The following is a 15,892-nucleotide window of genomic DNA, read 5'->3' on the forward strand; positions in this document are numbered from 1 at the left end:
TTATAAACTAGCAGTGATCTACCCCCTTTTGGTGGGTTCAGGTCAAAGTTGTTCAGCTTTTCTTAGAAGAAGAAGAGTTTGGATTTGATATCCCGCCTTTCACTCCCTTTAAGGAGTCTCAAAGCGGCTAACATTCTCCTTTCCCTTCCTCCCCCACAACAGACACTCTGTGAGGTGCGTGGGGCTGAGAGACTTCAAAGAAGTGTGACTGGCCCAAGGTCACCCAGCAGCTGCATGTGGAGGAGGGAGACGCGAACCCGGTTCCCCAGATTACGAGACTACTGCTCTTAACCACTACACCACACTGGCTCTCTTTAGGAAGGAAAGCCTTGTTTTTTGGGGTTCAGGTCAAAGTTGTTCAGCTTTTTTTAGGGAGTAGGAAAGCCTCATTTTTTGGGGGGTGCAGGGCAAAAATGTTGAGCCAGTGATCTACCAGTGATCTACCTCAGACATCCAGTGATCTACCGGTAGATCATGATCTACCTGTTGGACGTGCCTGGTGTAAAGAAATTGGATGGATAAAAACCTTTCTCCCTCAATATATCTGAATCATAGAATTGTAGAGTTGGGAGCTCAAATGTCATCTAGTCAAACTCTCACAATGCAGGAATTTCTGTTAGATCGTACATAACATATCCTTTTCACATGTACAGTGGTACCTCTGGATGCGAACGGGATCCGTTCCAGAGCTCCATTCGCATCCTGAGTAAAACGTAAGACGCGACTGTGCAGGTCGCGTTCTGCCGCTTCCGCGCATGCATGTGGCATCATTTTGAGTGTCTGTGCATGCGCAAGCGGTGAAACCCGGAAGTAATGCACTCCGTTACGTCTGGGTCGCTGCGGAGCGTAACTTGAAAATGCTCAACCTGAAGCACATTTAACCCGAGGTATGACTGTACTAGAATCATAAAATCATAGACTTGTAGAGTTGGATGACCATGAGGGTCATATAGTCCAACCCCTTGCAATGCAGGAGTCTTTTGCCCAACATGGGGCTCGAACCCACAACCGGCTGAGCTATCCCAGCAAAACTACTGACAATCCATGTATCCCCTATCTTATATTCATGCAGCTGGATATTCCTGCCTAAGTGTAGAAATTTACATTTGTTCCTATTGAAATTACTTTGGTTAGTTTTGGCCCAGTTCTCCAATCTGTTAAGATCATCTTGAATCTTAATTCTGTCTTCAGTGGCATTGGCTACCCCTCCCAGTTTCGTGTCTCTGCAAATTTGATGAGCATCCCCTCAAAACCTTCATCCAGGTCGTTTAGAAATATGTTGAACAACCACATCCAATGAGGGTGAATGGTGGGAAATTCAAGACAAAAGGAAATACACCTTTGCACATGCCAGCACATTTCAGTTCATGACACGGCTGGTATCCTGCCTCTGTCCCTTTCCTCCACACTCTCAGCTCCATAATACTTCTAATCAGTGCTTTTTTTCCTGGGTGATACAGTGGTACCCCGCAAGACGAACGCCTCGCAAGACGGAAAACCCGCTAGACGAAAGGGTTTTCCGTTTTGGAGGTGCTTCGCAAAACGAATTTCCCTATGGGCTTGCTTCGCAAGACGAAAATGTCTTGCGAGTTCCTGCGGGGTTATTTCCCTTCCCCCCCCCCCTTTTCCTAAGCCGCTTATCAGCAGATCCGCTAAAAGCCGCTAAACCGCTAATAGCGCTAATCCGCTAAGCTGTCAATGGGCTTGCTTCGCAAGACGAAAAAACCACTATACGAAGAGCCTCACGGAACGGATTAATTTCGTCTTGCGAGGCACCACTGTACGTACCCCTAAACATTTTGTGAATCTAAGTTTGGCCTCATTGAGGGGCAGTATTTCAATATGAGTAGGAAAATGAGAGTACCCCTAAACATTTTTTTTTAGAAAAAAAAGTGTGGCCTCTAGTGCTATACAATGCTTTATAGCAGGCATGTCCAACTCCCAAGAAACTGTGATCTACTCCCAGTATTAAAAAACTGGCAGTGATTACCCATTGTCATTGGAGGGAGGAGGAGCATGGGTGGGGTGGGTGGATTGCCCAGAGCTATTGAACTTTTTTTAGGAGGGAAGTGCCCAGTGTTGTTTTTGGGGGGAGGATTGCACAGAGTTTTTAAGCTCCCCCCCCCCCACTTTTTGCACATGATAAGGATCCCGCGATCTACCAGGATCAGCCAGGGATCTACCGGTAGATCATGCTCTACTGGTTGGACATCCCTGCTTTATAGTAATTCAGATGGGAAACTCTCAGAACATGGATCATCACTATGGCTAGGCAAACTTTGTCCATGGACAGTTGCAGCGGGCAAACTAGCCAAAGCTGCCAAAAGACCCTATGAGCCACTGAGACCACCTGGGCCACAAGTGACAATGCTAGATCAAGGTATATCCCCAAGCTGCGTTACTGCTTTTTCAAGGAGTGTGTAGCCTCATCCAGAACAGAATAATCACCAGTGTCGCTTGTGTTTGCCATTCTTTTTCTGATGCCTTTCCATAGAGTGTCACTTTGTCTCTCCTTGTGGAGGTGGTGAGACACTACTAGTCTAGGAGAGAAAATTCGAGTACAGATGAGTGCAGCCTCACACCCTTCTTCTCTTCTGCCTTGCAGCCTAAATTAAAGATTGGTTTACAGCGTGTTCCTTCAATGAGAATCACTTCTAAATTTACTTTTTTAGGATTGCAATGGAGTGGAGAACCTCCAACCTCCTATGGGATGAAGTTTGACCTGTAAGGCCATTTCCCCCAAACTCTGCCCACTGATGATGTCAGCTAGGGCAGGGCTTCTTGCGTGTTCAGTGAAAGCAAGCAGACCTGAGTTTATTCTTCATCGCTGTGCAATGCAGGCATCAGCTGTAAGAGGAACTTCTCTGTCACACAGCGATAAAGAAACAGGCACTTGTTTTGCAGTACTGTACTTTACTGTACCCTAATACACCAGTGTGGTGTAATGGTTAAACTCAGTGGACTCGTAATCTGGTGAACTGGGTTCGATTCCCCGCTGCTCCACATGCAGCTGCTGGGTGACCTTGGGCTAGTCACTCTTCTCTGAAGTCTCTCAGCCTCACTCACTTCACATAGTGTTTGTTGTGGGGTAGGAAGGGAAAGGAGATTGATAGCCGCTTTGAGACTCCTTAGGGTAGTGATAAAGCGGGATATCAAATCCAAACTCTTCTTCTAACTTTGAGGTTGTTTTGGTTATTTTAATTTAATAATATGAAACTAAAATAGAAGCTTTTGTCTTGATGGAGACCACTAAGATCTATTTTACAACATGTAAAATATACTTTAGTAATTTTTCATTTCCCCTTGATTTCTTGTAGCTGAGGAGGAGGCAAATGAAGAGGATGTCTTAGGAGAAGAAACAGAGGTAAATTATAGTTCAGTGTAAGACAGTTATTTAATTATGTAGTTCATGTAACTTGTATTATGTTCCATCCTGATCTTTTTGTTTTTGGTAATAGGATGCATAGCGATAAGGATCCATGTCACAAGTGTATTTGAACTGTTCATCATTTGAACTAGTTTAATTGAAAGCTCTTTTGGGTAAATGTCTTTAGTAGGCAATTGTTTATAAAATATATAATTAGGAATATATCCAGCATTGGTGCTCATGATTAGGAAGCCATAGAGAATATATTGATTGTAGAATTGGAGATGTGCAACTGTGTTCATTTGAGATTTTTGAATGAAGTGTCTGGTAACCAGCTACAAATCTTTAATAAAATATGTACTTTTTGTCACTTGTAGATCTAGAACTAGAAGGGTGACATGTAAGGTCTTTTGCATCCACTACAGTTTTCTGAGGTGGAAGAGAGGAGCTTGTTTTCAAGTGATTTTGCTGAGATGGTTTATATGTGAAGAGCGAGCAAGGCTGTTGCAGGGCGGAGGGGGTTTGCTGAAATGCTCAGTGATTCTAAGTAATGTATATTCTGTGCTACAGTTTCCTGTACTGCAAATGTACACATTAAACGGTGGTTGAGTTTGAATTTATCATTCTTCATACAACTGTTTTTACTATTTGTGGTTACTAAAATATTGCTTTGCTAAGAAATTAGTTTTTAGCAAGATGCATAAAATGGGAAACCTGGGTTTGTATTTTATTAACTTTAAGGTTAACTGAAGTTATAAAATAGTCAAGGAATTGAATGTTTGTTTATTACCACTGTGTCCCAGTATTAGTGTGGGAGTGCACACTGAAATTACTCAGGGTTTCTTTCATGATTACAAAGCTTGTATTTAATTAAGGTTGCAAAAAACTGAATCCAGCCTGCCAATAGTCTGAAAGAGAATGAATTTTAAGTTGTATTTCTAAGTTCAAGCAACACTGAGTAATAACATTTCTGATTCCAGTTCTAGATTAGTTTTTTGTTTTGTTTTGTCTTGTTTTTAGAATGTAGACTGCTTAGTGAGTTATTTGTGAATTTTTTTTAAAAAAAAACAACAACCCATAAAGTGCAATGTAATCTTGCGTGTCCCAGTTGCTTCACAGAAATTCAAATTATTTGGACGATCAGGCTTATATATACAGTAAACATGATTGCTGTTCATGCTGACATAAAATACTGTACATCTGGATAATTGGACATTTTTCAGCATTGGGGCTTTGGAACACATTTGTGCTCAGAAACATTGATGGTTTACATCAGTCCAATAAATAAACTATGATGCCCATAACATAATTTGGACTTCACTCAAAGAGTATTACATTCAGTTCTGAATTTAGCTGTCTAAAAGGCATAAGAACCACCCCCTAACTGTTTACACAAATAAGTACAGTTGCACTTGTAACTTTTACAATTGTGCTCCACTGATGCGCAAAATGGTCGCGGCCTGTATGTAAATTTGCCCACAAGACTTTGCAAGGTTGAGATTCTATTCATGTTTAAGGTCCCATTGAACTCTGGTTCCTATGTCCAATAAGATTTGCATCGTATTAGATGGTTATCTGCAGTTCTTATTAACATCTTTTGTGAGGCTTATATTCATTTTGTTCTCTAGGTTTACCTCTCTCCTTGTTGACTGTTTATGTTGCAGGAGGAAGAACAGAAGCCCACAGATGCTCCTATCAAAGAGGAAGTAGCTATTGAGAAATCAACTGAAGTGTAATTATCTGCCCTTCATAAGCTAGAACGTATTGGTCAAACATTAATGTGTTTGTTTACCTTCAGTATTTGTGTGCCACCTGACCACTGAGACTTTGACATTGTACGAATCTGTAATTCTATAGATGAATGGATGACTAGTGGTGGCTAGGGATTACATGTTGAATACTTTGGCTTTTTTGGAAATCACAAACCAGAAGGCTAGCTAAAAGTTAAAATTAAATATAGACCTGTTTGGAGTTGACAAAGTCCCATATTCTTTTATAGAACATCCAAGTTATTGGACATCTTTGCATGTAGGGATTTACTCTATCATCCTTGAGCCAAATGTCTATGGCAATCCAACCTCAAAATCTCTTAAGGCTATATATATTTTGAACTTAATAAAGAAGTAAGAATTTTTCACCAATATAATCAAAATGTTGCACCATGGAAAGCTACATTTTGTAACCTAAGTAGTTTTACCATATCTCTCCCCCCACCCCCGGCATTACCTCCCTAGTCTCTTGTCAGTATATTGTCTTTCTCTCTCTCTCTCTCTCTCTCTCTCTCTCTCTCTCTCTCTCTCTCTTAACAGAGAATCTCACATTCGGTTCTTGTTAGCCTTTGTAGGTGTAAGAAGAATTGTTAGAGCCATCTTGGCGTTAGTAAAGACAAAGCAAAAGTACACAGTTTAGCTTGCAAAGCTCATTCTCATTCCACATCAAGGAATAGGCAAGTTGTAAAAAAGAAAAGGGCCACCTGTGTCAACGACATGCTTTAAAGGCTAAAATAGAGAAGCAAATTGCCCATTTGTCCCTTGTGCCATTCATCAGCTAAACATTTGAAGGGGTATGCAGCCTACTCCTGACCCTCATGCACACAAACTGTGCAGGGAAAAGAGGTCAAGGAGGGTGAACTACCACCGCCCCTAGCAATTACGCTGCATCTCCTAACGGATTGCCTCACATTCTGAGATGCGTGGTTTTAAGATAGATAAAATGTAGCAGGCCTGTGTGTTTCATGAGCAGATCCCATATCCTTGCTCTTCTAGCTGCTTTCAGCTTCCTTATCAGACTGAACCAGATGCACAAGGATTTCTTGATATAGTAATTGCATGCAGTGGCCTGAATTACCTGAGGGCACAGTTTTCACATTTGCTAGGTGTATTTCTTTATTAATTGTTTGGAATATTTTCACTTTGCTTTTCATCCCCATAGCGCTCTCAAGGCAGCTTACAGGGAAAAGATGATAAAACAACTTATTGAACCAGCAAAATCCTTTGTAACAAAAGTATTTTGTTCTCAATTATTAGAAGGTAATTAGAATAAAGTACTCTAATTGTCCCAATTCATATTTAGACCTTTTTTCTGGCTAATTCTCCCAGCTGTAGAAATTAGGTACATTTTTATCATTTTTATCAGATGGCAAAATAGAGCTGAGGAGAAGACAAGTGATTGTTTGGGAGAATAAGGTGCTGCTACCATAATTTGCATTATGGCGTTCCCTGCTCTGTTTTATGTATACGTTGTGCCTTTCTTGGCAGCAAAGTCATTGGAATGTAGAAGCACTGAATTCAGTGGGGCTCACCCACAGATAACAGGTTAGGATTGTAGTCTTAGTAGCTTGAATATTTTATGCCAGTGGTGTTTGTGCATAATGTGAAAGGGTGAGTACAGTTCTAAGGGAATAAGTTCTTAGTTCAAGTTATGGCTGTATTCATGGTGCAATGAGAAAAAATTATCTGGATCATTGCCTTCATTTTCTGTGCAAATATATGTGAAAATTCCCATTGAATGAAAATTACAAGCTTGAGTTTCTAACCATCATTCCCATAGATACCAGTAAGGTGTTGCTATCTGCTCTATATTTATTGGGATTTTTTATTTGAATGACTGTTGTTGCAGTATATTCGTACATAACCCTGATCTACTTGCAATTAGTAGCTACCAAAAAAGCATACAATTTGACCAAATCCTATGCTGTACAGCTGAATTTTCAGCCTGGAGACCACGATTATGTGAATTTTAGTGTAGTGGCTGTTCCTAGGCAGCAGGGGGTGCCCTTTCTCCGCATCACAAACAGAAGGCAGCAAACAGTGCTGCAGGGGTAACAAGTCCCTGGTTCCTGTTCTGAATTGCTTCCTGTGAAAAAGTCATTAAACCATTACTACCTTTCAGGGCATAAAATAGAAAAACTGTCCAGGAATCCTGAACAAAAGCCATCCATTTCTCTAAATGGGAGACCTTAATGAGTCAGGCTATGACCCACTGTTTTATGGGAGCTGTTTGGAGGAGGAGGATGCTGTTTCATTTAGCCTGGGAACTTCCGAACTTTGCATCTTCTTCCTTTGTTTTCTTTTGCAAACCTCAACCCTGTTTTCAGAGCATAAACTTCCAAGCACGCCCACTCCATTATATTTTTGTTTGAGTTGTTTACTGGCTCCCATTGCACATTGTTAAAGAAGTGTGTGTTTGAAATGGAGCTATAGCTGACCTGGCCAAAAGTCAACCATAGCTGTCCCATGAACTACAACACAGCAGTCCCTTTGTGAATATGTGGTCATAAAAGAATAAAGATCTGACGGCATATAGCATAAGCTTGAGGTTTCTGGTTGGGGTTGACTGTTCATCGTAAGTGGTTTATACCAGTTATACTATGCGAATGATTACATGCTAAATAGGACCTCATTTATCTAACTGGTGTAGAACGCATCTAACTATTTGAATATGTAATTTGAACTTCAGATAAAGAGTCCAGTTTACATTGGTATGTGAGAGAGACAGTGAGTCTGGAGTTCTGTAATATCTATTGGTTCGTCATCTTCATACTTTGCCTATTCCCTTTATTCTTCCTATCCTTTCAAGTTGAACGGCATCTGTTTCATACAGAGTTGAAGATAATTTCATTCTTTTCAAGGTTGTACAGATAATTGGGGTTTACACAGAGGCTAAATATGAGGATTGTCACCATACAAGCAGAAAGTGACTACCAAGCTCCACATTTGTTCCATTGGTCCTGCACCTTGCTAGAGCAGAGATGGAACCCATGAGTTGATTAAAGGTTTGCCCTTATCAAGACAGCATACTTTCCTTTACACAGTCAAATTCTTTCTTTTGTACCCCCGGTTCTCTTTATAATATATATCCATCCATACATTAATTGACTCATGGAGTACTATGTGAACTGCAGACTCGTTCAGTTTCAGCACGTGCTGTTACTGTTGCCTGTCTCTTCCTGGTTAGAAACTATATAGTCTGTAAGCAATCATGTTTCTTGTTGGTTTCTGAGCATGTACAAAATCTAAATTAACAAACTGGCTGACCATCCACCAGGCCATTAGGCACACAGATCCCATTTAGTGATTTCATCTTTTATTCCATCTTCAAATCTAATTTTTTACAATGTATTTTGTATCATTTTCCTGTTACTTAGGTCTCATTCAATATATATGTATGTTTCTACATATATTTTACAAATTCCAAAATAACTTGCTATCATATCAGTTTAATGCAATATGCAACTTTCCCTAATCTTACCTTCAATTGATACTACATTTTCCAGGGTTTCTTTGCCAATGTAATTTCTTACTAAATCCCTACATTTATCTTAAAGAAAATATTGTTTATGACCACATAAAATTAATTCTGAGGAAGTTTGGATTTCATAATCAATTATCTCTTATTCCACCACCCCACCCCACCAGTTTTTTAAATTTTATTAATCAGTACCACCAGATGCTGATTTTTAATGTCTCCTTATCCTGGTATTGCCAGTATTTCGCTGAATTGTGTCAATATAGCTTCCTATTTTTTAAAGAGGTATATTATTGAAGTAGAACACCTCTTATTAAAATAGTGTTTACTGAGCATTTTTCAAATATAAATTATTGTTACACTGACAACAGCTTTAGGGAAGACAGGACAGACTTCTGGAGCTCAAACAGAAACTGCAGTCATAGTCAAATGTTCTTCAAAAACCACTTGCAGGAAATAGTTCAGGCTTGGCTACAGATTAAATTGTTGAAAATAGACACAGTTGATATGTTATTTATGCTTCAGTCTGTCAATTTATCTTCCTCTAGAGGTGCAGAGAAGAAGGTGGTGAAAATTGCCTCAGAAATTCCACAAACTGAGGTAAGGTTTTCTCTTTTTTCAGTTATTTTCATCTGAGTTTAACAACTAGGCTCCCACATTTGGAAATAGTGTTCTGTCTCCACCATAATTTTAGCACATGTAGCTCAGACTCTGCCAGTTTTTGATAGCATATGTTACTGAATTTTTCTGTTTCTAGTCTGCTGTTGGTCTGCTATTACCAGGTTGTTCACCTTCCTCTCTCCTCTGCTTTTGGGCACTAGAAAGAGATATTGGGAGCATCTGCTTCCCATTGTAAACAAACCACAGTTCTCACAAAGCATCGTTTAAACAAAACACAGTTCCTGGAGTTCAGCCATCATGGAGAACGTTGGCTTGTTTACTGTGGAAAGATGGGGAACGGGGACTGCTTGAGCCATTTTACATAGCAGGAAGCAATATCCCCCCCCCCCCCATTTCCTCTGAACTGCTTCTGTATAATAAAGTCATAGGTACATTCACATTAACACTAAGCCATATATTAGTGCTATGTAGTTGAGCCCAAGTATGTTTCTCTCCTTCCCCTGCTTTTACAGTGGTGCCTCGCAAGATGAAAAGAATCCGTTCCGCGAGTCTCTTCGTCTAGCAGTTTTTTCGTGTTGCGAAGCAAGCCCATTGACGGCTTAGCGGATTAGCGCTATTAGCGGCTTAGCGGATAAGTGGCTTAGCGGCTTAGAAAAAGGGGGGGGAGGGAAAAAAACCAGCAGGAACTCGCAAGACATTTTCGTCTTGCGAAGCAAGCCCATAGGAAATTCGTTTTGCGAAGCACCTCCAAAACGGAAAACTCTTTCGTCTAGCGAGTTTTCCGTCTTGCAAGGCATTCGTCTTGCGGGGCACCACTGTACATGACAAGGAGGAGGACTTCAGCAAAGTTTAGCTTTACTTTTAAAGAACCTGGCTTAATATTACATTTGAACCAGGGATTATTATTTGAAACAGACTCTTGTCAGTTCTTAACCAGCTTCAGACCATAGGCTATGAAGTTGGTTTGTTCAACTAACTGTTTAGCTTAAACCAGGGTTCTTGGTTCAAATGTAATGTTAAAAAGTGAAATAAACTCTGCTGAAGTCATCTTTCTGGCCATGAAGGAAGAGGAAAGGGTTGAGGGAAACGTGTAAACATTACACCATGCTTGGGTTTATACAGGCTAAGCCATGGTCCAGCACAGCAGTAGCCAACACTGTGCCTGCCAGAAATTGTGAACTGCAACTCTGATCAATCCTGGCACTATATTGGCTACCCCTTGTGCTACGCTATCAGAGAGTGGGAAGGAGGGACTTTGATCACTGCAGATGGTGACAGCAGTCACGAAATTAAAAGACACCTGCTTCTTGGGAGAAAAGCAATGACAAACCTAGACAGCATCTTAAAAAGCAGAGACATCGCCAACAAAGGTCCATATAGTTAAAGGTATGGTTTTCCCAGTAGTGATGTATGGAAGTGAGACCTTGACCATAAAGAAGGCTGATCGCCGAAGAATTGATGCTTTTGAATTATGGTGCTGAAGGAGACTTTTGAGAGTCCCATGGACTGCAAGAAGATCAAACCGATCCATTCTGAAGGAAATCAGCCCTGAGTGCTCACTGGAAGGACAGATCGTGATGCTGAGGCTCCAATACTTTGGCCACCTCATGAGAAGAGAAGACTCCTTGGAAAAGACCCTGATGTTGTGAAAGATGGAGGGCACAAGGAGAAGGGGACGACAGAGGACGAGATGGTTGGACAGCGTTCTCGAACCTACCAGCATGAGTTTGACCAAACTGCGGGAGGCAGTGGAAGACAGGAGTGCCTGGCATGCTCTGATCCATGGGGTCACGAAGAGTCGGGTACGACTAAACGACTAAACAACAAGTCTAATCTCCTGCCAATGCAGGAATACCCTACTATTGCATCACTGATAAGCAGCTTTCCCCACTTCTGCCTAAAAATTGAAAAGGTTAGCTTTGGATTCAGTAGTTGTAGTTTGTACTGTGTCTTATTAGCCTTAATTCTCCTATGCCACATATATCTGTTGCAGTAGTCTCTATTAGCTTTATGATGTGTAGCTCTATTGCAGTTACAGATAGGTAGCCGTGTTGGTCTGCCATAGTCAAAACAAAATAAAAAAAATCCTTCCAGTAGCACCTTAAAGACCAACTAAGTTAGTTCTTGGTATGAGCTTTCGTGTGCATGCACACTTCTTCAGATACATTTACTGCTCTATTGCAGTTAGTAAATGAATGCAGCCTGTGTTATCTTTTAGCTTGCATTGGCAAGAGAGATCACTAGACCAGTTTTGGAGAACTGATTACTTATTATTTCGCAGTGTGAGATGAAATGTATTTGCTATGCCTCCATATCTGCCCTTCAAATTGTTCTCTTCTCATTCTGTGGCTCTTTCTCCACACTCGCGTTAGGAACCGCTTCCAACATTAAAGGAGATATGGACACGTCTGTAATTCTGTCTCTTATACAGAGTTTGGCCTTCTTCCAAGGGAGCAAAGGGTTCTGTGGATAAACCTGGCATACACTTTCTCTCTTACATCTGTTTGGCTTCCTTAATCCTTTATTTTCATCACTTTCCACTGCGCTCTCTCTAACTGAGGAAGCTGATATGAAAACACAAGTCTGTCTCCCTGCTGTTCAACTGTCACCTTCAAGATCTAATCTGCCTGTAAGCTGACCACAGCAATTGAGGACTGATGTCACAAATCATGGATTATTACTTTGGTGGGGCAAGTAACCAGAAACAATAAATAGGAAATTATCTGAAATGGAGCTGGTACTGAAAGAGTGACGTCTTCTAAACTTTGTGGGAAGCCTTCATCAAGGGATCATTAAATTATTCTACTTGCGTCTTCTCTTGCTCCCTTTGCTTTCGATTTGCAAGTCTGCCAAACTCCATTCTTTCTCAAATCCCTTGATGTTTCATGAAACTTTTAAACTTTATAATGTAAATACCTTCCAGACTCAATTGACGTACCTAATGCATCATGACCTTCTCAGAGCAACAGGGTTTTATTTTCAGCACTGTCATTAAGGGTGCTGCACTTGAACTGCTTTCAGGTCACATAAGGAATTGAGATTCTTCTCAACTTGTAGAAAACCTCACTTTAGTGAACAAGTTTACTGTTTGCAAGAATTAGCAATGGGTTGTGCTGTCCAATGAAGGGTTCGTGCATTTCTTAGGTTGACAGTAGGTTATACCATGAACTGTTTTAATTTGATTGTCATAGATATATTGCTGCATCTATGACACTTTTAGCCATTAGGAATGAAGCTATCTTCTATTCATGCAGAAATACTTTATATGTTGGGCTTTCTGCATGTTTCATACAGTTATTTATTGTAAGTAACTGTATTTCTATGTCTGATCATCTTTCATTTATGCCACAAACAAACGTACGTTGAATCATGTGTTCCATGCAAAATTATTTATTTGTGAAAAGTAGCCTTTTTATGAGACTATGACAGCAAATGTTCTTGGACTCCTGCCATGTTCTGTAAAACAATTTTGCTTTTCATTTGTAAGAGAGATTTTATCTTAACTTCTGATGAAGTTCTGTTTTGCATGTTTCCGGATCAGCTGTGATCTGTTTGAGCTGTCACTTGCTTTCTGCAGCTAGGTGGGGAAATAAGTTGCTCATTTTGTATTCATGCCGGGGCTGCTATTCCTGTGACTTCTGGGCAGAGCTTTTTCTGGTTGAAATGTGCAACATCACTGCCAACATCTATTTCAGCTGCCCTGGTTGTGTATGTGTCTGAAGCAGGTACACATAATCCCTTCATAGTAGCTAAGATAGGAGTAGCCAATACAGCGCCCTTCTGATGCTGCTCAACTCCTATCAGCCCCAGCCAACATGGCGAATTTAATGGATGATGGTAGTTGCAACATCTGTGGCACACCACGTTGGCGACCTCTGAGCTAAACGTTCTTCTAAATACTGATGGTTATAGCAATGGGCATGAGGTTACATACCATATACAGTGGTACCTCGCAAGACGAATGCCTCGCAAGATGGAAAACGCGCAAGACGAAAGAGTTTTCCGTTTTTTGAGTCATTCCGCAAGACGAATTTCTCTATGGGCTTGCTTCGCAAGACAAAACGTCTTGCGAGTTCTTGCGAGTTTGTTTCCTTTTTCTTAAAGCCGCTAAGCCGTTAATAGCTGCTAAGCCGCTAATAGCCGTGCTTCGCAAGACGAAAAAACCGCAAGACGAAGAGACTCGCGGAACGGATTAATTTCGTCTTGCAAGGCACCACTGTATTGTGTTGGCTAATGAGAAACCGGGCTTCTGAACAGAAGCATGCTTATTGGAACAGCCATTTGCACTATTGTGTCTCTCCCTTGTTAAGCGATTGGCATTGTGTTCTTGGTAGTTTAAAATTTCGCCTACCTCAATATGCTCTTAGCAACAAAGATGGATCATTTCATATCTAACAATAGAAACATAGGTTTACTGGGTGTTTACCACTTACTCTGTGTCCATATTGTCAGAGTTGTCATAACCTCTGGCTCATTAAAACATGTTGATTGTTGCATCAGGAGAAACAGTCAGAGATTCTCAAGTACAGATAGGAAATAGAAGTTGATAGTCTCAGTGTTTGGATGGACCTGGTGGTGTCTCACCACAACAATTGCCCTGCTTCCATAGCATATTTTCTTCCAAATCTTGGAACAAGCAGAAAAGTTTAATAGATAGGTGCAGGTGAGAATATACTTATGACTACTCATAAATATGGGGAAAAATGCATTGTTTTTCTATATTGCCTACCATATTTGTATTTCTTTATCTTCTACTTTAGAGAATGCAGAAACGGGCAGAGAGATTCAATGTACCTGTGAGTTTGGAGAGTAAGAAGGCTGCACGAGCTGCTCGGTAAGTCTTTATTTATTGTCATTATTTGTTTTCTGTGACTGCTTTTTAACCATTGTGCAGATCAAAGTTTATTATAGATGCATTGTGCAACGGATATGTTCTAGTTGTCTGCAGTGACTACCTTTGGAATTTGAGTTGTGGATAACCAAAAATGGCTTCATTGCTTTGTAAAGATGCTTGTTTGAACCCTGAAAACTTTGCATGGCCTAAATAGAATTTCACAGTTGTCCATACTGGTTGTATGGTTAGTTCGTTTCACATGCTTTGAAATTTTAAGACAATCCTCAAATCAGACAAATTATTATCATAAATTAAGTAATATCCCATGTTTTCACTTCTGTGCTGCTATTCATGAGCAACACAAATGGTCGTGAAAGGGATTAAAACATGAGGAAAATACCATACACAGGTGTGTTTAACCTTACCATCTGCTGATAAGATACCTTGCTCTTCATATCAAGAAAAGTACATTGAAGATTTGTGAAAGATCCAGAGCTTTAAACATCCGATTATTAAACAATGTGTAATGGCAAGTAATATGCTACAACGAAGAATAACCCACAATTTCCCTTTTGGACCATCTGTTCTGCTTGATTGGTGATTATCTTGTGAACAAGGCAGAAATGCTATGTAGATCCAACTTCGATTGCTGATCTGATTCAATCTAGTAGTCTAGGTATGTCATGGCAGATTTACAAGGTAATTCGCAACTTAACTTGTATTAAAATTGTTTTCTAATCTATGTCATGGTTTAGAGACCCAAAACCTCAGAGTCCCTAACCAGGGTTTCTCTCTTCTCCACAGGTTTGGTATGCCTGCAGCTTCAACTAAAGGTATGTGATTCTTGAAGCAGTATCTCATATTTTTGCCTTCCTTTGAATGATTGTGACCATTTTTCTTCCAACCATGCTGTAAAAACAGGCTTGAAAATGAAGTTTCATTGTCTTTGTACCCTTACAAATACATTAGCAACATGGTTCCAGCCATGGTTATTCACTGGATTTTTAATCTCCTTGCAAGATCCTCTTGCTGATAAATTAATATAACTTAATATTTTTTATGGAATTACATAGTAAATCCCAGAATAACCTGGATTTGGAAATACCATGTTTTTACTAAACCACTGGAAATCCAACCCGTGGCATCATTATGAACTAAATGCAATGGATTCTGCAGGTCTCTGAAGGGCCAAAGCAAGGACCAAAAGCTGTAGATGCAAGTGACAAAATTATTATTTGTCCCAGTGCTTAACTCTGGATTAACAATTAGAATGTATGTTTGTATTTTTTTGGAGGATAAATCATTTTAGAATTAAGGTGGTAACACATAGTACCAGCATGGACTTTCTAGAGAGTTGGTGTAGGCCACAGAACAGGGCAGACCCCTGATGGAGTAACTGGCAGATACTAAAAGTCCCACTGAGCTCAGTGAGGCTTGTACTTTGGTACCTGGATATAGGATTGCAATCTTAAGAAAGTTCACAGAGAGAAAGTTTCCTTCCCATCACATTTTGTTAAGGTGGGGCTCCCCAAGCTTCCTTGAGAAGCTTTTCGGAGATTGCAGGAAAGAGGAGAGAACAGGAAACATTTATTCTGCTAATGCCCTATTAATTTTGGAATCTAAGCCATTATATATTCTAATAAAAACTTCCACTTCAAGCATATTTTGAGTCCCTTTTGGCTTTAAGACCACTACTTTGATTCTAACCACTTTTTAAATTTACTATTTAGGCAATCGGAAGAAAGCTTGATTCAAATATGATAATTTAAAATGGTTTTTGTTCCCTATTTCAGGTCTTGTGACAGAAAATAAGACTACAGTAA

At 40.2% G+C, this 15,892-nt stretch overlaps 1 protein-coding gene across 2 annotated transcripts in view; it reads left to right on the top strand.

Moving 5' to 3' along the window:
• Positions 1–15,892, top strand: part of SARNP (SAP domain containing ribonucleoprotein) — a 58,357-nt gene that overhangs the window by 9,851 nt on the left and 32,614 nt on the right. For both annotated transcript variants that reach the window (XM_079965684.1, XM_079965685.1), the window contains exons 3-8: positions 3,318–3,364; positions 5,032–5,099; positions 9,163–9,214; positions 13,996–14,069; positions 14,874–14,902; positions 15,863–15,888. In XM_079965684.1, the coding sequence (XP_079821810.1) occupies positions 3,318–3,364; positions 5,032–5,099; positions 9,163–9,214; positions 13,996–14,069; positions 14,874–14,902; positions 15,863–15,888 (296 nt within the window). The remainder of the gene's footprint in view (positions 1–3,317; positions 3,365–5,031; positions 5,100–9,162; positions 9,215–13,995; positions 14,070–14,873; positions 14,903–15,862; positions 15,889–15,892) is intronic.

Source organism: Podarcis cretensis (assembly GCF_951804945.1).
Source record: "Podarcis cretensis genome assembly, chromosome: 2".
Classification (NCBI taxonomy): domain Eukaryota; kingdom Metazoa; phylum Chordata; class Lepidosauria; order Squamata; family Lacertidae; genus Podarcis; species Podarcis cretensis.